Source organism: Eschrichtius robustus, chromosome 9 (assembly GCF_028021215.1).
Source record: "Eschrichtius robustus isolate mEscRob2 chromosome 9, mEscRob2.pri, whole genome shotgun sequence".
Lineage (NCBI taxonomy): Eukaryota > Metazoa > Chordata > Mammalia > Artiodactyla > Eschrichtiidae > Eschrichtius > Eschrichtius robustus.
Genome location: NC_090832.1, coordinates 34,434,596 through 34,456,950, shown reverse-complemented (window position 1 = coordinate 34,456,950; position 22,355 = coordinate 34,434,596). Strand labels below are relative to the sequence as shown.

At 41.7% G+C, this 22,355-nt stretch overlaps 1 protein-coding gene across 4 annotated transcripts in view; it reads right to left on the bottom strand.

Moving 5' to 3' along the window:
• PTPRK (protein tyrosine phosphatase receptor type K) overlaps positions 1 to 21,995 on the bottom strand; it is a 554,818-nt gene extending 532,823 nt beyond the window's left edge. For all 4 annotated transcript variants that reach the window (XM_068551059.1, XM_068551061.1, XM_068551060.1 and 1 more), the window contains exon 1: positions 21,682 to 21,995. In XM_068551059.1, the coding sequence (XP_068407160.1) occupies positions 21,682 to 21,778 (97 nt within the window). In that variant the 5' untranslated portion in view covers positions 21,779 to 21,995. The remainder of the gene's footprint in view (positions 1 to 21,681) is intronic.
• Between the last annotated feature and the right edge of the window lie 360 nt (positions 21,996 to 22,355).

Genomic DNA, 22,355 nt, shown 5'->3' with positions numbered 1-22,355 from the left:
AAATCCTGATGCTCAGGTAAAATCATTGTTGTGTCATGTCATCAGGCTTCAGTGAAAAAGTGGCTAAATACAGTGAGAAATGAATTACAGGTCTTTATCAGGCTCTGCTGAATAAACAGTGTTGAGATACAAAATAATGCAAAGTGGAAGTTGTCTCTCAAAAACAGATGCTCTAAAATGGGTGGTCCCAGCTAATACAATCATGTGATTAACTCAGAATGGGGGTGGGGGGAGTCTTTCATTTCAATCACTGTGACCACTCTTGGTAAGCTTTCCAGCCTTATGAATTACAATATACCTAGCATAATTAAATCTTTGATTATACAGCTAATTCAGTCATCTTTGTGAATATCAATTAATTGCTAGAGTATTCTAGGCATAAAGATAAGAGACTGAGTTTAAAGTCTACTGATCCCAGGTCACACAGTAGAAATTGATTTTATAAAGTAAATCCCTGAGAGTTTATATGAACATATGCCTCTTTTCTATGACCATGTTAGTGCAGAAAACAGAAGTTTCAATTACATACTACAGGCATAACTTGTTTTCCTGCACTTGGCTTTACTACACTTTGCAGATACTGAGGTTTTTACAACTTGAAGGTCTGTGACAACCCTGTGTTGAGCAAGTCTTTCAGCGCCATTTTGCCAACAGTATTTACGTACTTCGTGTCGCTGTGTCACATTTTGGTAATTCTCACAGTATTTCAAATTTTTTCATTATTATTATACTTATTAAGGTGATCTGTGATCAGTGACCTTTGATGTTACTACCACAACTCACTGAAGACTCAGAGGATGGTTAGCATTTTTTTAGCAATCAAGTATTTTTTAATTAAGGTATGTACACTGTTTTTTAGACATACTGCTATTGCACACTTAATAGACTCCAGTATAGTGTAAGCGTAAGTTTTATATGCACTGGGAAACCAAAAACTTCGTGTGACTCTCTGTTTCGATGTTCACTTTATTGCAGCGGTCTGGAACCAAACACACAACATCTCTGAGGTATGCCTGTACACGTTTTGTTAATACTGAGTAATATTTGTCTCTTTTTTCCCACTTAGTTTCTTCAAGAATGGGAGACCACTAATTGAGAAGAATTAAAATCTATATTTTGTTTTGATTAGACTGGAAACATTTTGTTATGGAATTAGTTTCAAATTGTAAAGTTTGGAATGCTTCCAATTTCTTGAAATTGTCTTATATGAGGGAAGACAGATTTTCCCCAGATATGAGATGAAAGATTTCATATTAGATATACAGAGAGAAATCCATTTTGCCAAAATAAGTCACTTGGGCACAGTCAGCACTTTGTCATATTGCAAAACTCAGTGAACACATACATACATATACACACATACACACCCTCCTATCAAAAAGAAAAAAACACACGTACACAACATATTCACTATCTGCCAATTTCAAAAAAAAAAATCTTGCAATATACTCTAAAGTATGCATATCTTACTTTTAGACACTAACTTCTTTGTGGGCAGAGCCTAAAAAAGGCATACGGGCATGCACAGGAATTTTCATTTAGCAGGTTTAACCTATAGGACATTTTTTAGAACATGGAATATTCTTGCCTTATAGAAATAAATATAAAAGAGCATGTGTTAAAACAAACATTTCATTTGTATTTGACACTGGTAGAGATTAAATAATGAAAAAATGTTTAAATCAAGCAAAAGAACCAGAAGTAACTTTAGCTATCAACTGCATAATTCAGTGGAAAATAATAATATAAAATATCATTAAACCAAGACCTCAAATAAATTTATGATAAGAAATATATGCTTTACATAAAAAAGGTAGATTTTGTAGATGTTAATTTCATATACATCAAGAAAAAAATCCACCAAAGCAATGGAAAGCAGAATGTGATGCAAATCCATTCACTGTCACTGACATTTATTCTCTAAATATTTCTGAATACACAAATGCTGGGTGGGCCACAAGCAGTGTGTTATTACCAGGATTATATAATAATTTTCGTGCTATACTGGCTGGAAACCCACTACCTACTCTGTAGTATTCTGGCAAAGATGGTGCTTAGCATGAAAATGCACATAATTCAAAGGCAATGACAAGCTTACTCTTTAAGTAGACTTAGCAGGGCTCTACATTAACAGTCCTTAAGGAGAGCCTGACTACTGACACCAACAACTTCCACCAAAGACGTTCACCCTGGGCAGTGAGGAAACTTGAGTTAAACAGAAACACAGTCTTCTTGGGACTTTTCCTGAGACTAGGCTCTACAGTGGATGCCCCAAAGCCTCTGACATCAGCATTTTATATCGATGAACCTAAACCTTCTTGATAACCGAATCCTCACTAATGGGTTTCAAGATGGACTTAGTCTTTCTCACTAAATTCTGCTGTTCGGAAACAGTGTTCTAGAAAAGCCCCATAATTAAAGAGGACCCACTCACTGGGCCCCTCACACCCATATCCAAGATTATAATGCACCACATGGTACGCTGGAGCAAGCCTATACCAGCACCTGACAGTCAGTTATTACAATTTTCAGCAATTTTGTGAGCCAGTTGTTAATCACAGCCATTAAAAAATTAAATTATAAAAACTTACATTTGAATAAATTATATTTAAAACAGAGGTATTAACTCAAAACTCTTCACTTCCTAATTATTTTACTATTACTACATTTATGTTTTGAGGTTATTTCCTTCTCTTATGTCTGTATGGTGCAAATACCATACTGTGCTGTGCTACCATGCACCTCTTCCCAACTCTGTGTCAGTGATGTTGGTAATTTGAAATCAGCCATAGGGAGGAGTATTTACATGGTGGAAATTGGCAAATGCTAAAACTTGAATTTCCGTGGGGTTTTTTTTTTTTTTGAGAGTTGATTATTAAACATTTACCACCATCACCATTACTTCCTCATTTTTCCATGAGCATTGTGTGCCCGTTCTTGGGAATTCTGCCATGGTTGGCATTCTGATCCAGAAAGGCCTAACTAATCACCCCCAGAGTGAGTATCCTTTGCCCATGTCCTGATGGTCCTTGCCCCATGTCTCTCTCATTCAGAGTACCCCCCTACTCTGAATTATACCTTTTATATTTCTAGATCCCAACTAGTCTGTGAGTACAGGGACTTAGTCAACTTTTTCATCTTTCTGCCCTCTGGGCTAAACACACTGCTTGGCACAAAATGGACATGCATTAAACGCTTGGTGAACTTAACCAAATTAACATGAAAGAACTGAGACAAGCTCTGCCATATACATCTTAGTGAATCAAGAGGCCACTAGCTCACCAGCCTCTAACAGGGATCTTCATCTATCATATGAGTGCACATAACAACACTGCCTGCCCCAACAAGGTATTGCTAAAAGGAAAGTGCTAATAATTTAGACTGGTATCTCCTACTTTAACAAGCTCAAAAGAATATTATATTTGACATGCTGTCATTAAAGTTTAAGCCTATTGCCATAATGTACAGAATAGACACATCCTTTTTGTCATTGCTCACATAAAAGACAACACTTGGTGTAGCCATAATCCCAACAACAATAGATGAGGGTGTCAACAACTATAAGTCTCCACCTCAAAGGAAAACTCTCACTGCTTTCAAGGCATTGGCACCTGAAAAAATAAATGCTGATATGACATCCTGCCCCTCCTTTCTCTCGTCCTCTTTACCTGACTATATTTGAAAGCAACATGAGACACTCTTAATAAAATTACATGCTTTTCGAAAATGTGTCGGCAACCAGGGAAGCTTGTGGTGTAATTATGAATGAGTGATGGGGTTGGATAGAGTGCTTCTATCTATTACTGTCCTGACTGCAAACTGTGAGCAAACTGTGAAGAGACCAGGAAAGATCTTAAATAGATACTTCAGTGAACAGCATGTACTTGTGGGAAACCCAAAGCACTGCCCTATGGATTCCTGTACCTAAGCTAAAGTAGTGAACAACAGCCCTCAAAGCAATTCCCAGGCCTCACCTAGGATCTGCACTCCTGATAAGAATGGGCCAGACGGTCCAGCGGTTAAGCCTCTGTGCTTCCAATACAGGGGGCACAGGTTCGACCCCTGGTCGGGGAACTACGATCCCACATGCCAAGCGTCCAAAAAAAAAAACAAAACAAAACCAGGATTCCTTATCAAATCCTCCTGGGTGAGGACACATAGTTTTCAAGGGCAGGAGCCCACTGTGTCCCCCTTTGCCTGCCAAGCAAAAAAGCTATCCTTTTCTACTTCACCCAAAACTCCGTCTCCAAGATTTGATTTGGCACCGGTGCACAGAGAAGCTGAGCTTTCAGCATCAGGGGGAGGGGCCCAACAGTGCCCAAGATGGATTTTTGTAGGAAGGATGAAGTCTTAGAGTCAGAATTAACTTGATTTAAGGAAAACAAATTTAGCAAACTAAGATTCATACCCAATATATTTGTTTGATTGTGTAGCTCCCTCTTTCTTACCTCTCCTCTCTTAAAAGTGGATTACTGGGGCTTCCCTGGTGGCACAGTGGTTAAGAATCTGCCTGCAAATGCAGCGGGCATGGGTTTGAGCCCTGGTCCAGGAAGACCCCACATGTCACAGAGCAATTAAGCCCATGCGCCACAACTACTGACCCTGCGCTCTAGAGCCTGCGAGCCACAACTACTGAGCCCGCGCACCTAGAGCCTGTGCTCCGCAACAAGAGAAGCCACTGCAACGAGCAGCCCGTGCACCGCAACGAAGAGTAGCCCCCGCTCGCCGCAACTAGAGAAAGCCCGTGAGCAGCAACGAAGACCCAACGCAGCCAAAAATAAAAATAAATAAATTTATTTTTTAAAAAGTGGATTATCATTTGTATAAGCTATAATATATATATACATATTTTTCCCCATATACCCCCTCTCCTCACACACTCACAGCCTCCCCTACTCTCCACATCCCACACAAGCGTGGTATGTTTGTTACAATCGACGAACCACATTGACTCATCATTATCACCCAAAGGCCATCTTTACTCTTGATGTACATTCTATGGGTTTTGACAAATGTATAATGACATGTATCCACCACTGCACTATCATACAGAATAGTCTCACTGCCTTAAAGCTCCTCTGTGCTCTGCCTGTTCATCCCTCCCCTCCCCCACTGCCCCACAACCATTCATCTTTTTACTGTTTCCATAGTTTTGCCTTCTCCAGAATGTTATATAGTTGGAATTATACAGTATGTAGCCTTTCAGATAGACTTTTCACTTCTTAATATGCATGTCTTTTCATGGTTTGATAGCTCATTTCTTTTTAGTGCTAAATAAATATCTCATTGTCTAGATGCACCCACGTTTATTTATCCATTCACCTACTGAAGAACATCTTGGTTGGTTCAAGTCTTGGCAATTATGAATAAAGATGTTATAAACATCCAAAAAAAAAAAAAAAACGGACCAGGAAAGGTCACAATCTACTCTCAAAATCTAAGACTTTGCCTTAAGAGCAAGGAGTCAGAGCACCTGGTCCTTCAAGAGATATCTGCACCTGGTTATGGGCTTGTCCAATTCCCTCATGCAAAAAGATTGGAAGCCTCAGTCTGAACCACACTAACTAGAATTTACAGTTCCTGTATAGATTATTATATTTAAGTATACGGTCTATTATACATAGGCCTGTCATTCTCAGTCTTTTTCTGATTCAATATCCCTTATGTTTGTTATGAAATATATAAGGATCAGTCTGCTTTCCAAATAACTGGGTCATGATTCTGGAGCAGAGAACAAACAGTCAAGGTACACATCCCCTTTTTTGAATGGATCTATATTTAAGATTACATGTGCTGGGACTTCCCTGGTGGCACAGTGGTTAAGAATCCTCCTGCCAATGCAGGGGACACAGGTTCGAGCCCTGGTCCGGGAAGATCCCACATGCCGTGGAGTGGCTGGGCCCCTGTGCCACAACTACTGAGCCTGCACTCTAGAGCCCACGAGCCACAACTACTGAGCCCACGTGCCACAACTACTAAAGCCCACGTACCTGGAGCCCGTGCTCCGCAACAAGAGAAGCCAGCGCAGTGAGATGCCTGTGCACGGCAACGAGGAGTGGCCCCTGCTCGCCGCAACTTGGAAAAGCCCGCACGCAGCAACGAAGACCCAACGCAGCCAAAAATAAATTAATTAATTTTTTTTTAAAAAACAACTCACTTAAGATTACATGTGCCACAGAAGTTTTTGGGTATTTTTTAAAATAAATTTATTTTATTTATTTTTGGCTGCATTGGGTCTTCATTGTTGTACGCGGGCTTCTCATTGCGGCGGCTTCTCTTGTTGCGGAGCAGGGGCTCTAGGCGTGCGGGCTTCAGTAGTTGTGGCTCGCAGCCTCAGTAGTTGTGGCTTGCAGGCTCTAGAGTGCTGGCTCAGTAGTTGTGGCACACGGGTTTAGTTGCTCTGCAGCATGTGGGATCTTCCCGGGCCAGGGCTCAAACCCGTGTCCCTTGCATTGTCGGCGGATTCTTAACCACTGTGCCACTAGGCAAGGTCCATAAGTTTGTTTTTTAATGCTCCTTTTTATTAAGACATGAACCTGGTCATACAGTGTACCAAAATGACAACATCTTAAGAAACTTACTTTGTAAATGGAGAGGAGCTTATGAAGACCTGCTACCACCAGAATCACAAAGACCCAGTCAGGAGGAGCAACCAGTGAGGATACAAAATTGCATTATTATGGTAAACTGAATATTATAAGAGCACTTATTTCTGCAAGATTCAAGCCTGCAGTACAAATAGCTTCTGACTTAGAAAAAAAAAAAAAACTGACAAGAATGTTTAATTATATCTGGGGAGCAAACATTTTCACAGATATAACCCATGGAAAAGGGAAGTTTATTTCAATTAAAGCTAGAAGAGATGCAGTAAGAAGGTGAAAGAGAACAAGAAATCCAAAGCTTGAATTGGACATGAAATCCTTGTTCAAGTTTAGAAGGCTTTCCTCTGCACTGACTGGCCAAAGGGCAGCTGTGCAAGTGAGCTAACAATTGTCAAAAGTTCAACCAGCCCCACGCTCCATACAGCAGGACTCTAAAAGGGCTTTACCCTGTTGACAATGGCTTGAAAAACAGATTTGAAACTACCAAGGCTAAGGAGGACTAAACATCAACAAAAAGAAAAAGAAAACAAAAAAAAAAAGTTATCTAAAATTCATAGGTAAATGGATATTCTAAATGCCCGTAATGTATTTACTTACCGTGTGTCAAATGCAAATGAAGCAGTACAGATATCCTTTTCTATATCCTTTAGTTAAACAACATCTTTAGGAGCTAAGGAGCCTCCCTATCTCTGCCTATTCTAATAATCTCATTTCTAAATCTGAGTGCTGCTCCTAGACAAGACACTAGTCTCACTGGGATGGACACTTCTTGAAGTAGTATAGATCACACTTAACTTTCTGGTCAATTCTCATTTTAATCTTATTCCTGAATTAGAGTTTCCATATTTTAACTGAGATTAAATCTCTCCAGGGGGTAAGCTGTTTCATCAATGTCCCAAATTTCCCACCTCCTGCAAGCTCCCTAAAAAATGTTAAATGCCATTTTCCACAGATTGTTTTAGGCATTTTACACCAAAAACTTGATCACATTCACTCTAGCTCCCACACCCATCACTTGATAGTGTTTTTTGGTTTGTTTTATTTTTGTCATTCTAAGATTCTGATTCTTAGGAATCAGTGTAAATTTGCCTATTGCTTTCATAAACACCGAATTATATTCTTTATAGTGCTTGCTGTGGTCTTTGTTAACCTGGCAGATGAGTTGATCTATTTCAGGCATCCTGTTATCTACTCTCTGCTGGTTTTATTTTAAAGTAAAAGATAATGCAGTCAGAAATTTTAAAAGATAACAGCATGGGATCAGGATATTCTGCAAACATTGTTTAATTTAGTCCAGTAATAATGATGACGATGGCCTCTCGCCTTCTGAGACGGCCCACATTCTGTCTATGGAGTGTGTCTCTCTAAATAAATCCACTTCTTACCTATCACTTTGTCTCTCACTGAATTCTTTCTGTGATGAGACATCAAGAACCTGAGCTTCATTAAGCCCTGAGACCAGGAACCAAGGCCCCCACCCAGGTGGAGGATGGCAACTTCAGGCTGAGCACAAGATTCCTGGAACACCGCCCTGTTACCTCACCACCAGCCAATCAGAAGAAAGTCATGCACCCTGCAGCCGTCACCCCAAATTTTGCCTATAAAAAACTTCTCCCTGAAAACCATCAGGGAGTTTGGGGTTTTGAGCATGAACCCCAAGGCCAAGGGCCCATTCTCCTTGCTTGGCCCTTCAATAAACATTTCTCTGCTCAAAAACAAAAAGATGATGATGATAATAATAAAAGCTAAAGTGGATGAATTTTATTAGTGTGCCAGGCACTCTCAAGCACTTTAACTCAGTACTCCTCAAAACAAACATCTGAGATAGGTACTTGAATCATCCCATTTTACCAGATGTGGAAACTGAAGGAATGTGGTTGGGTCACATAGCAAGGAAATGCCGGAACCAGTATTCACACTCGGGCAGTCAGGTTCCAAAGTCTGTGATCTTAAATATTATGCTATATATTCTGACTGTCCTTTGCTTAAATATGAAATGGGCATAAAATGTTAGTGACTCGACTAAAACAGTTTTCTAAATTTCCACTTTTGAAGCTTGGGTCTTCGTAATTTGGCAATTTTGATTTTGCTTCAAAAAAGTTTACACATTTCCAAAATTACTTTTCTCCTTCATTCACCCACTGCAAGTCCTGTGGGCCTCCTTTCATACAGATGTTCAGAATCTCCATTTCCTAGTAGGGCAACAGGTGTATTGAAATGACAGTACCGTTGCTCCCCTTCAAAATGATTGACCCAGGCGCCAGGAATAGAATTTGCTCCTCTTCCAGGATGCAGGTGCAAGGGCAGTTTGGGGGATGGTCAAGGTCCACTCTCATTCCCAGCTGCCTCTCCGGATCCCCTCCCTAGTGGCTGCCCACTGCTCAGGACAACACGCCCCCCTGAAGCAGTAGAGAGGAGACAGGTCAGAGTCGAGGCACCAGCGGCCGTTGATAAGCAGCTGCAGGCACAGCCAGTATGAATCTGCGGCCCAAAATCCAGGGCCTCTGAGCAAGAATGCTGACGTTGTGAAGACATATTTACATACACTGTCCGCCGTGAGGACGCCTCCCCACCTTCCTCATCCTGCCTCTAAAGGGAGAAAAAGTAAGCTTCCAGAAAACAAACGTGCTCTCTCCTCTGCCGACTTGTTTACACTTCCGATTAGTCAACTTTGGGGAATTTCCACTTGGTGGAATTTTACTATCACTGCAGCATATCTCTGCGTATTTCTTTTTTGGTAAGCTTCTAGTTTTCTATGTGTAGAATCAAGGATATGGAAAGACTGCTGACACACTGCATTGTGGACCCACAAATTGTGAGAGACAGACTTCGGCTTTGCGACTTGCCAAGCCACAGGGGTAAGGTCAGTCACAAAACAGCTCCAGACTTCACCCGTGAGTTGCTAAATGCGGAGCTATGCGAAGGTTACCACTGCTTAATTGTCACAAAAGTCATATCTGTGCCCACCAGCATACCCAGGCCCTGCCACAGTACTGACACATAGTAGACGCTCAAAGAACTGTGGAGTGGAAGAGTAAATAAATCGATGCAAACCTTAGAATTGTGCTCTCTCTCACCAATTAAGCAAACCAGCTCAGACAGCAAGAGCATTTTTTTCTCTCTTCATGAAAATATTCAAGAAGAAAAACTATACACACAACTTGCTATATATGAGCACAGTCCTTAAAACACATGTTCAAAAATTATCAGTAAAAATATTTTATAATCACATAATCTTTATTAACATATCTGGCGAAAGTACAAAAAATGTTTTGGGATACAAGAGAGTAAAACTTACATATATATATGAAACTTACATAGATAATATAAAACTTACATATATATATGAAAACTTATATAAGAGTAAAACTTACAGATATGTGAAAATGGGGGCTAAGTTTTATGATACATAACAAAATTACTCATTGTTCACAAGAATCTTACTGACTCTTCCATACCACTTTCCCCAAAAGCTTAGATATGCAAACAACTTAGATGGCAATGCGTAACTTAGATATGCAAATATACAAAGCATCTATTGTTTTCATTTCCGTTCTTCACCATGTATTTTGTGCCTTCGACACAATAATTTCTTTATTATCCAAGTTTCTATTCCCCCCAAAAAAATTTACATTTTTATGGTACTTTCCAATCAGAAAAATACTTTCACATATATTACTCATTTTACCTTTAAAAGTGTCCTATTGAGTAAATAGAGAAGCTATTAAAATGACTCTTCATTGTAATATTCCCATTTTAGTGATAAGGAAACCAAGGTCAAGTAGAAAGGAATTACTCCAAATCTCAGAGCCTGAAAGTGACAGAGCTAAGAGTGGGACACAGTCTTACAGAAGCCCAATGCTCTGTGCACTAAAATGCTCTGTACACAGACCTCCAAAGAATCCAAAGAATCCTCCTGCTCTCTCTGAAGCAGATCGCTGCTGAATCCTTCACCTCATGTACTCCCTAAGTACTTAAATACGAATTTAGATAAAGAGGCAAAAATGGATCAAGACTATACAGCACTCTGCTTCAAACAAGCAGGGTGTTAGGCAAATTATTACAAACTTCACCATTCAGGAGTCACAGCTATCACACCTGATGAAGGTATAATAAGGGGTAAAAAAAAGAGTCCTAGAGAAAACAGGCAACACACAGAGAAGAAAATAATAATTCATTAAGTTCTTTAAGATAACAAAGGTGTGTGAAAGCAAACCTCCAGTGACAGAAGGAAGCATGCTGAACAAACAGCAGTCAACAACCTTCCTCCCTAACCACTGCCTTCACCCCTAAGTGCCAGGCCAGCTGCTCTGGCCAGAGAAGGGAGGACACTCTAGTCTAAACTGGCACAGCCACACTTGGGCGCCTGATCCTCAGGCACAGCCAGCGGCAGGCCGCCTATCTCACTCAGGCCCGGGAGATAAAGCTCTCACCGTGAGAGGGGGAGGCTAGGCAAACAGCTGCTACTTCTCTACACTTCATTCATTATTCAGTACCTTCTCACAGCAACTCTGTCCAACATCCCATGTTTTCAGATATGCATTATAAAGTCAGGCAGCAAGAGTTGAGAAGATCAAAACTATAAACAAGTTCACCTTCACCTTTTGAGTTGTTCAAAATTTGTTTCCAAAGTGAAGAGTTAACTAGGTTTTCTGTGTCAATTAGCATCATTTACCATGGTAGCTTACCCTTTGGCATCTATTGAAAACAAACAAATGCATACATGCAAACACCTGTTCGTGCACATATATATGTAAATAAATCCTGCAGGATAACTGAAAAAAACAAGCAATTATCTAAAATGGTCTCTTTCTGGGAATTCCCTGGTGGTCCAGTGGTTAGGACTCTGAGCTACCATTGTAGGGGGCACGGGTTCGATCCCTGGTCAGGGAACTAAGCTCCTGCAAGCCACACGGCAAGGCCAAAAATAAATAAATAAATAAATAAAATGATCTCTTTCATTCACAGACACACAACTTATTATCACCTCATACTTGGAATACTATTCTAATCAAAGCCAGTCAAGTCAGGTTTGCCCTTGGAAACACTGGTTTTAGAACTTCAGAGTACAAACTAAAATAACTTTTTAAAACCTTAAATAATAACTATCTATATAAATAACCACTAAGCAAAAACAACGCAAATGTTTTAATAACAGTGACCAAATAAATCAAAATCTCAAGTTTGACCTCAAGTTCTTTCAAGCTATATGACTTTGGGCAAGTTATAGCAAATTAAGAGGCATTTGTTTCAAAGGTCCCTTTTAACACTCAAAATTCTGTCAAATTTTAATGTTGGACTTATTCAATACTGAGGCAAAGAGAAAACAATCATGAAAATAATAAAATGCATGCTTTAAAGCAGGGCTTAAAGACCAAAAAAGAAACACTCCCTAAATGATGAACAGCTGATCTGCAGTGCACACAAACCTGCCACCATCTGACGGCCTCCTTCCTCTCTTCCTCCTCCACCTCCTTCCCCTTAGAGACTAAGGCTTAGACCACCGTGTCTTCCTGATATTACCACCTAGTGGTCCAGAGCAGGGAACTATCTGCTCCATCTATCTTTTCCCCACCACCTCCTTTCACCCGCGCTCAGAAGGATTATAAATACACACACACGTACACCCCTCTCTGCTTTCACTGCTCACGACTTATTTAATTCTATCACAAGTAACCACACTGTGGTTTAGGCTGCTTTTCCAGAACCTATCCTTCTATCTGTTGACAACTGATAGTTTCATCCACAGTCCCCTCGCCCCCATCAGTCCACATGACCTGGTTGGGGGACCTAGGGCTGAACCCAGAATGCTAGTAAACTAAGCCAATCAGCCTACTTCCCCTCAGGAGCTGGAGATATGATTCACTGAATCCAAGGCCAGTGAACCGCAGGGCCTTTTCAGGTGCCCAGCACATAGTTCACATTTTCCTAAGGGACCAGAACCTGGAAGCTGCCGAGAGCACCTCGCCTCTACAAGAAGCCTAAGACCGAAGTTCTGGAGCACACCAAAGCTAGGTTGAGCAGGCAGAGAAAGGTCACATCCCAGTGGAATTATGTGAACTCCTAAGTAAAGCTCCACCTGAATTGTCAGTTAGGAGAGACAATAAATTCCCCTTTTGTTGCAACCAGTCTAGGCTGCATTTTCTGCCACTAAGTAACCAAAAAAATGTCTTATTGCTACATCTGTGTATATATTCAATAATGAATCTTGGCTCTACTAGTCCCTCACACTGTCACCTGAGGCAAGTTAATACTTAACCTCTCTAGGCCACAGTTTGCAAAATGGAAATGATGCTGATCTTAAAGGATTATGGTGAGGATTTTAAATTACGTAAAACACCGATCATAAGGCCTGGCAGGTTGTAGGCACTCAGTAAATGGCAGTTCCAATTGTTGTTTTGACAACTGCTTTTTGCTCTGTCCTCTCTAATGTGTGAGGGAATAAATGAACCTAATTATTGTTGACAAGAATACAAGTAGAATTAGTACAAACAGCAAGAATTTGGTGTAAAACTAGAAAAGGTAACAAATCAGAGACTTTAGACTTTAAAGTTCTTCAAGATGTATGGAAGTACCTTTGAGAGTTTCTCTCCATCACTAAGTTCTCTAACACTGATCTGTCCACAATTAAACCTCTTCTTTTGAACTCTAATGTCTAAATCAAGTAAACGTGGAAGTCACTGATTTGTATTCATTAATCCAGTAACTACCTTTTGTGTATTTAAAACAATACAGGTTAAGCAGACTTTCACTTATAGTATCAAACATGTAGAGAATTCTTCTGTGCACTGCCCCAAACTCCATCTCCTGATATCACAATACAACTATTATGGGTTAACATTAATTTATATCTCTTGTTTTTCATTAATTTCTGCCATAACCATGTCATTATGCCAGTATTTTCTGAGTCGCTAGTGAATGGCAAAAACAAATAGAGCAATCGTGATTTAATCAGAGACTTCACTGTTCAAACAGCCAGCAAAAGTAGACACATTTAGAATAGTAAATGGATAACAAAACACACTTACAGGCTCATTAATAAGAAGGCAATTAGGTCTTCTGGGAAAATTCATTTTCTCAAAGAATGCTAAAGCAAGCTACAAAATGCAAGTAAAATTGTGTTCTGATATGAACAGTGTACACTGTCTATTACATCATAATTTTTCTCTGGAGAAAACTGACAAGAATCTCTGTTCTTAAATATGAGCACAAAGGATAGTAAAAAGAACACCAGTGATATTTAATGCATTCTACCTAACTCCCATTCATTAAATTTGACTGTCCTATAAATGAGCTCCTTATTACAAAAATCCTTAAAATACACTTAGAAGAGAAAGAGAAATATAAAACAAGAAACTGCAGTTACTAGTTAAAAAAAGAGAGAATTATCATCTTCCATATCAACATGTCAATATGCAAAGTAAAAATGATTGGCATATATCATGTTTGGTCCCTCAGATAATATGTTTACCTTTAAATATTCTTATATAATACGTTCATAGCTAAAAGTATTTAGCCTTATGTTTATTCTCTCATGAAATATTTTTTTCAAAATTGTCTAAGTATTCTTTTTTTAAAAAACCTGAACAGTATTGTTGTTTTGATGCATCTGGGGTGTTAAATTATAATTCAGTAAATACTGATCAGAAATATAATTCCAGGGAAATTTGTTTCATGTTGTAATGAATCCTTTCACAGTACTCTTACCACTCTACAGTAAAGAGCATGTGGCAAATCTTTTCAAGCTGATCTTTCTTTTTTTTTTTTAAATTTATTTACTTATTTATTTATTTATTTTTGGCTGTGTTGGGTCTTCGTTTCCGTGAGAGGGCTATCTCTAGTTGCGGCGAGCGGGGGCCACTCTTCATCGCGGTGCGTGGGCCTCTCACTGTCGCGGCCTCTCTTGTTGCGGAGCACAGGCTCCAGACGCGCAGGCTCAGTTGTTGTGGCTCACAGGCTTAGTTGCTCCGCGGCATGTGGGCTCTTCCCAGACCAGGGCTCGAACCTGTGTCCCCTGCATCGGCAGGCGGATTCTCAACCACTGCGCCACCAGGGAAGCCCCTCAAGCTGATCTTTCTTTGTCCTAGAGCAGTGTTTCTCAAAAATTAAATGTTCAAGCAAATCACCTGGGGATTTTATTAAAATGCAGATTCTGAGGCAGTAGGTCTGGGGTGGGCCCTGATATGTGATCACAAGATCATCGCAAGTTCCCAGGTGATGCTGATGCTGCTGGTCCGTGGACCATAATTCAAGTAGCAAAATTCTAGGGCATCTTGCCATTGATGAATCCAATGACCATGAAGCAATCAGCCATCAACCTTTAAATGGGCAGTGAGGGCATTAGAAAGTCTTCCTCTCTCTACTCTTGAATTTGCCGGATGACCTAAGTCGAATCACCACATCAAGGAGCTGTGGCCGGTCTGCCACTTAAGCAGCTGCTAGCACCCTACCGTCCAACAAGGACTAGGGGAATTTCTGTAGCTGATCAGCTGCTGCCCTGGACTGGGTTTGGAGAATCAGCCTACAAGCAGCTGGTTAAGGCACAGGCTGCATTTGGAAGAGTTTATATAAATAGATACCAATCTATTGGAATTAGGTTTCTTATTATCTCCTTTAAAGTATAGTACAGTGCAGTATATTATATACTATATAGTTCATATATTTTCCATTTCAGTTTCTTCATCTACGAAATTGACAAAATAATTCTCTACTTTCAATACTCTATCTAGAATATAAGTATAGGAGTTTGATCCCATCTGTAGGTATCCTTGGTTTCCTTCTCACTCGAACCTTTGGACAATGATGTTCTATCATTGTTAAGATATGTGTGTGTGTGAATACACATATTTACATCTTTCAATTTTCTCAACAAAATAAATGCAAACAGTAACTCTAGACACTATTTTATTTGGATTTGTTTCTGAATTCTTCTTTTGAAAATAATTCCTAGAATGACACCTGTAAAAGGATTCAGCCAGCACTGCTCTGTTCATCATTTTTATTAACAGAGCTCTACCTACAATCATATAAAGTGGAAACATGGATTATTTCATTCAGGACCACTTAATTTGCTCCTAAAACAATTGTAAGTGACAAAATAAGCCACTTGTAATTTTTATGGATTACCAACACACAGAGGAGAATGCCAAAAAATGCAACCAGAGTTAAGTGGGGAAATGGCAATGTTCCACAACAGGATCGATGTGATTCTTACATCCCAAGCCCAATGTTTCCCAGAAGCTCAACCATCTGCAAAACCACACAAAACTTTTTTAATTATGTAAGTTCAGTTTTTATTACTAAAATACTAACTACAAATCAAAAGAATTCCCATAAGAATACTGCAGGAAAATAAACATACCTTTCCCAACAGAATTATCATGGAATTAATAAAACCTTTTATGGGGAACTATGTTTAAGAGCATTTCTCATAAAAACACAATTTCCACTAAGACGGAATTTGAAGTTTGTAAACCATCTACCTCCAGACTTCTCATTGACATCACACATTCAAACATAACTTTTAAAGTTTTCCAAAGCCCAGATGTATGTCACTATCTCAAAATAACAGGCAATGTGGCACTCAAATTTTTTCTAACCCCATTTACAAAAAGGAACTCAAAGTCTCTCTTCCATTGAGAGATATATAAGCACAAACAAATACTCTGTGACATTAAAAGATTATTTCATGGATTTACAAGTTTATTTCTACCTTCAGTTGAAATAAAAATTAGCTTGATTGATGTACTTACTTTGTTATCAAATACCCATTTAAGACATCATGAATTGACAAAATACCATTATTCAGAACTATGACAAACAGCATGAGTTTTGATGAAGGAAAAACAAGTCATGTTCAAAACCAATTATAACATTTTTAGGCAAAAAGAAACACCATCTGATAAAGGAACACAAACCAGACACATATGATCAAAGGGTAAAGTCTGAGAGGAAGACACAGAGGGAAGTTTTTACATCCACAGAATAAGAAATGAATGTGGGCCTTCCCTGGTGGCACGGTGGTTAAGAATCTGCCTGCCAATGCAGGGGACATGGGTTCGAGCCCTGGTCCAGGAAGATCCCACATGCCGCGGAGCAACTAAGCCCGTGTGCCACAACTACTGAGCCTGCGTTCTAGAGCCCGCGAGCCACAACTACTGAGCCTGAGAGCCACAACTACTGAAGCCCGCGTGCCTAGAGCCCCTGCTCTGCAACAAGAGAAGCCACCGCAATGAGAAGCCTGCTCACCTCAACTAGAGAAAGCCCGCACACAGCAACGAAGACCCAACACAGCCAAAAATAAATAAATTAAATAAATAAATAAATAAATAAATAAGAAATGAATGTGTTCAGGCAAAGGCAAAGGCTGATTTCAATACACAAATCAAAAATAGGGCTTTTTTCCCTCTTTAGAAAATTAAAGATCAAACACACACACACACACACACACACACACACGATCCCAGTGTTGTGTTTTGTCTTTAAGAACAATCTGTAAACTCCCTTGATGTTTCCTACGCTCAGTCTTCCAACAATCCTCTTCCTGCCCTCCGTGAAGAGCAAGTAGGGGAAATAGGAAGAGCACAAGGCAGAGGAGGACAGCATTTTCCATGCCTCAAAGAAGCAGATCCATATTTAGCATGACTTACACTGTCTTTAACACCATCTTGAGCAGACCTAGAACACAGCACTTCAAAAGCATTAGTAGGCAACAACCTAGTTTCTCTATACAGGACCATATCACATGAATTAAATGTTTGATAAAGGCCATAAAAACGTGTAGTAAACCATCACTGCCTAAAATATGAGATTAGGTGGGAGGACTGGCGTTTGCTCTGGGTAATAGTTGAGTCATATTTCCAGTTTCTAAGAACATGATCAGCACCAAAAGATATTTGGTGAAAACAAAAAGGCTGTGATTTTGTGTATCTGCACGTGGGGCTTTGTTGTTGCTAGAGGGGAGTGGGAAGGAGTGTGGGAGAGGGGCAGAATGGCAGAGGGGTGGATTTATTTTTCAAATTCACATTTATGAATACAAAGAGAAGAGCTGTCAGCAGCACACATGCCAAAGCCCAAATAGCAGCCAGACCTGCCTCTTCCCGTCTGGGTTGGCCAGACACAAAACGACATCTTGCAATGTAGGAAAATCAACAGAGTCAGTTATATGGAGACTGGTGAAAGAAAAACCAGTCCCAGAAATGTCTGGTTACATATTATTAATAGCTTAGAACTTGGAGTTTTAATGAATTGAGGGATCGAGAGATTCTGGCCAATCAAAACCAGAAAACCGACAGGCAAACCTTTAAAAAGCTGTCTCTCTGATGTATCTTCCCAGTAGAGATAATAAGTATAAGAGAAATTTAACTCACATACAGAGACAGCAAAGAGTGAGACACTGGGAAAGTGGCACTGCTTAGATGAGTTGCAAGGTTCTAAGGGATCAAGTAAGTAAACGCTTACAGTGTGACATGCCAGTAACTATATCCAAGGCAGGATCTGGAGTTGCATTTCCAGGCTCACATCATACTACAGAGACAATAGTCCCTCTCTAGGTCACTGATAAGACTGCATCTAAAAAGCCACATATTTTTCTCCCACTGAGATGAAAAGGGTGAACAGCCAATAGTTAAACAGACAGCTTAAAGAAACTGACTAAAAATAAATTTCATCTATAGTTTGAATACTATGAATGTTAATAGTGACTCTTCCACAGGTTCAGCTCAAGTAAGGATTTACGGAAGGTAAGTAAAAAAAAAAAATTAAAGGATAATTTCTCTCAATGTGCTGATAAAATTATGGTCTGGCCAATCTAGGATGTTTATATTTAACAACAATTAAAATGAATGAATGGCTGAGTGACACACACACACAAATACACACACACACACACACACACACACACACACTCCTGAACAGTCTGCGCTTACTAGGACAGACTCGGGGAGCAAGAAAAGACTGAAGTCAAGACACTTAGCTACTTTAATATATGATGATTACACCCCAGATAGCTGCATAATGTTTGACAATATACAGTTCCAGCTCATATAAACTATTTCACACCATCCTCATAAAAAGCATGAGGAAAGGTCAGAACAGGTATTATTATCCCCATTTTACAGATGAGAAAGCTGAGTCTCCAGGTACCTCATCTATGACTGATTTTGTCAGTCATCTGAGTCTTAATACAAAAAACTTTCTCACATTATATCAAGAGATGGCAACTACACAACCCAGTGAATAAACTTCAGCACATTCTTGTGCTTCTATGCCTCAATTTCCCCAGATGTAACACAGATATGACACATTTTTTTAGGTGTTAAGTGAGCCATCAAACTGAAAGAATTTAAGTTGAGATTTATAAGAAGCTCTGGAAGTTCAGGTTTTCAAGAGGCTCACCACGTAGCATTTTTACACCTTAACCCCAAAAAAGCTAAGAAAAAATTCAAAATGACGAAAATGTTCCTAAACTGTGGTTTAAAGAAAGCAGACTGGATGAGTACATGATATATCAAAGATCCAACAATCTGCAGTCTTTCAAGTTTTGCTTTTGAGGCTCACCATGTTAGGAAGCACACAATAATATCTAAAAGTGGAAAATGGCCTAATAAGTGTGATTTTTAAAACATATTTTAAAGTTCTGAACATGTATTTGTTTTACGCTTTTAAAGCATTTTTATTTAAATTTCTCAAGAGAAATAAAAGTTCATCATTTAAAGTAGAATGTAAGAAAAAAACGCAAGAAAGAATACACCTCCAATCTCTGACCCCGTGTCTTTGCAACAAATCTGACTGCCATAAAATCTGATGACAGAAGAATAACAAATGACTTAGGTGAAGCAGAAAATGCAAATTTTTACAAAACAAAAGTTTACCTTATGGAGAAAGGCAGACCCACAATCTGAACTGTGGGAATAAAAGACATTCATTTCTGGGCATATATACAAATCCTGAATGGCAAAATTTTGAGATACAGTCCTGCCACAATTGCATTTGTTAGGACTGCACATTCTTTCACTTAACTATAAAATAAAGTCGAATGTTTTGCTTTGTCAAAAAAGAAAAGCCAGGCTTATTTAGTTAAATTACTTGGAACTGCATGTCTAAGAACATAACTGTTCATTAGAGATATCTGAACTCCAGGGATCAGAAAAGCTCATCTGTACATTCCGCTGGAGGAAATTTAATATTTACTTGCTCATTAAAGGGTAAATAACATTTGAAAAGAGAAAAAGAAAAGTTTCTTTACAGATGAAAATATATCCATCAGTTGTTGAGACATTAATAGTTGCAAATTTTGAATACATGTAAGTTTAATCATGCAACTGGTAGAATTCCAACTTTCAATTAACAAACTACATGCCTTTTCAAGCGTAGGCTCTCCGTGCATTGACAAACACTGCAGAAATCAATACCCACTCCAACTCGCCTGCGTGTAATGTCTTACATCAAGCACGCTTCCAGTACCAACGGGCATTATATGTCAGACATGCTTGCAGTAATGCTTACTCCAGAAAGAATTAAAATTAGGCTATCGGATCATTCATTGCACATAGCTGTTGTCCTCTGTATACATCACCTGTATACATAATTTTTCCTGTACTCGCTGCATTTCATAACCTGCCTGAGTGCACAGCACATGCTGCCATCTGAATTTGTTATCTACCTCCTTTTACAGAGTTCTGAAGGGGGGAAAGAGAACGGAAGGGAAATAAACATTACTCCGGAAAACAATTTGAGTTTACTTCCAGGAAACCAGGCAGCCACAACGAGAGAAACTGACAGTGCAAAGTTCGTCCGTTCTCCGCGTCCTGTGGCCTCAGCCAGGAGCGCGGCTGTCGCTTCCCCAGTCTTGTCCAGCAGCCCTCGGCCACCTCTGCGTCTCCATCTGCACCGCGAACCAAGGAAGCAGATGCGCTCGCCAGCCAAGCAGAGCTGGGTGGGCTGGCCAGAAAAGTTGTCTGGACTGGCGGGAGGCAGACGATCGCCCGGGAGCCTGCTCCCCAGCGTCCACCTGGTGAAACTTCAGAGCCCCCAGAGGAGAGAACGAAAGAAGCAACCGCCAGGAAGGATCACAAAACTGGAAGGGAACGGAGGACGGGACTGGGAGAAATGGGGTTTCACGGACTTCTCTAAGTGGTTTTACTAGAACCCAAAGGGCTAACTGGCGAGACCGCACCGGATGCCTCCTCTTGGGTTCTCTGGGCGGGCGGCAGTCGTTTGTAGACCCCATCACGCAGGCCGGCTCCGGGAGGAGCTGGGCCAGCTTCGCGGTGGCTCTGCCGGAGGAGCGGGCTCCCACACCGCGGGTCAGGCTTCCCGGACCCGGCGCCCAGACCTCGCTGCCCAGGACGGCTCGGCGTGGATCCTTAGAATCATGTTTCAAAACACCTTACAGGCTCCGCCAACACACACACGGAACCTACTCCGCGCAGCGCCCTAACCCACGGGGCGAACCCAGGGGCAGCCCAACGCTGGAGGAGCAGACAAGGACTGGGGGAGGGACGGGGAAGTAGTTAGACAATAGTCAGGAGAGGTTATTCCCGGGACAAAAAGCACCTGGCAAAGCGCGCCGAGGTCACTCCCTTCGAGTCTCCACCTTTCTGACAATGGCTTCCCCGGGAAATGTTTTTTGGAACGCTCTAGCGGCGGAGAGCAACAAGCCCGCACTACGAGCAACAGAGTAGCAGTCCCCAGAGTCGTAACTACTTTTTCCTTCTCTCTTCCCCGGCGCGGTGCAGCCGGCGCCGGACGCCGAGGCTCCCCGTTCCCCAAGAAAAGCACTGTCTCGCACACTCCCGCACAGCCCTGCCCGCCTGCGCCCGGAGCGATCCTCCGCCAGGAACAATGGGTCGCGACGAGGAAACTTACCTGCCCCCGTGGCGCCCAGCCCGGTGCCCCGCGTCCCACCTGGCACGAAGTCTGGGGACATCTCTCCCTCTGCCCGGTACCCCCACCCCGGGTCGCGAAAGCTTCCCCCAAACCCTTGCCCCCCGGCTCTGGAGAGGAGCAGGCTCCACCCCTGGCAAGCCCCGGGTCGGGGGCATTCGTCGGAGCTCCAGACGCCTCCTCGGCCACTCACCTGCGGAGAACTGGCCTTGGGCCGACCCCAGGAGAGGCCAAGGTGAGAGGAGCAAAAGCGCCACAAAAGCAGGCAGCGCCGCCGCCGCTGTATCCATGTCGACTTTGGGAGAAGTTTCAAGCCGCTTTGCAAAGAGCTGCCGGGGAGAATCTCAGCGAAATCCACAGCTGAGGGGTCGGCCGGGCCCGGCGGGGTGAGGGCAGGGAGTGGACAGCCTCCCGCCCGCACTTTTTCCTGCTCCGCGGTCGCCAAACTACCTTTGGGGCGCCAGCGTCGCCCGAGTCGCCGGCCGGCCGCGGCAGCAGCTCTCCATGCTCGGCAGAGGCTCTCCTGTTAGTCAAGAGTTACTTTGCTCTGGGAGGGATGGGGGCGGAGCCGGGGGTGACGTCGCCCCGCGGGCTCCGGGCGCTTCTGAGGAATGCAGGCTCGGGCGCGGCGCCGCCGCCGCCGCCGCCGCCGCCTCCTGCCGGAGAGACGCGCGCCAACCCCGGCCGCGCGCCCCGCGCTCCGCGCCGCCTTTGTTCGCCGCCCGGGCCCAGCCGCCCGCCGCCGCTCGGGGGCAGCGGGCGCGAAAGGGGACCCGCGCCGTTGTCTGCTCTGTTTCAGAAATCGCAGTTCGAAAAGCCAGAGTTGGGTAAGCAGTGTGGCCGGACCCCAGAGGATGAACGCGGAGA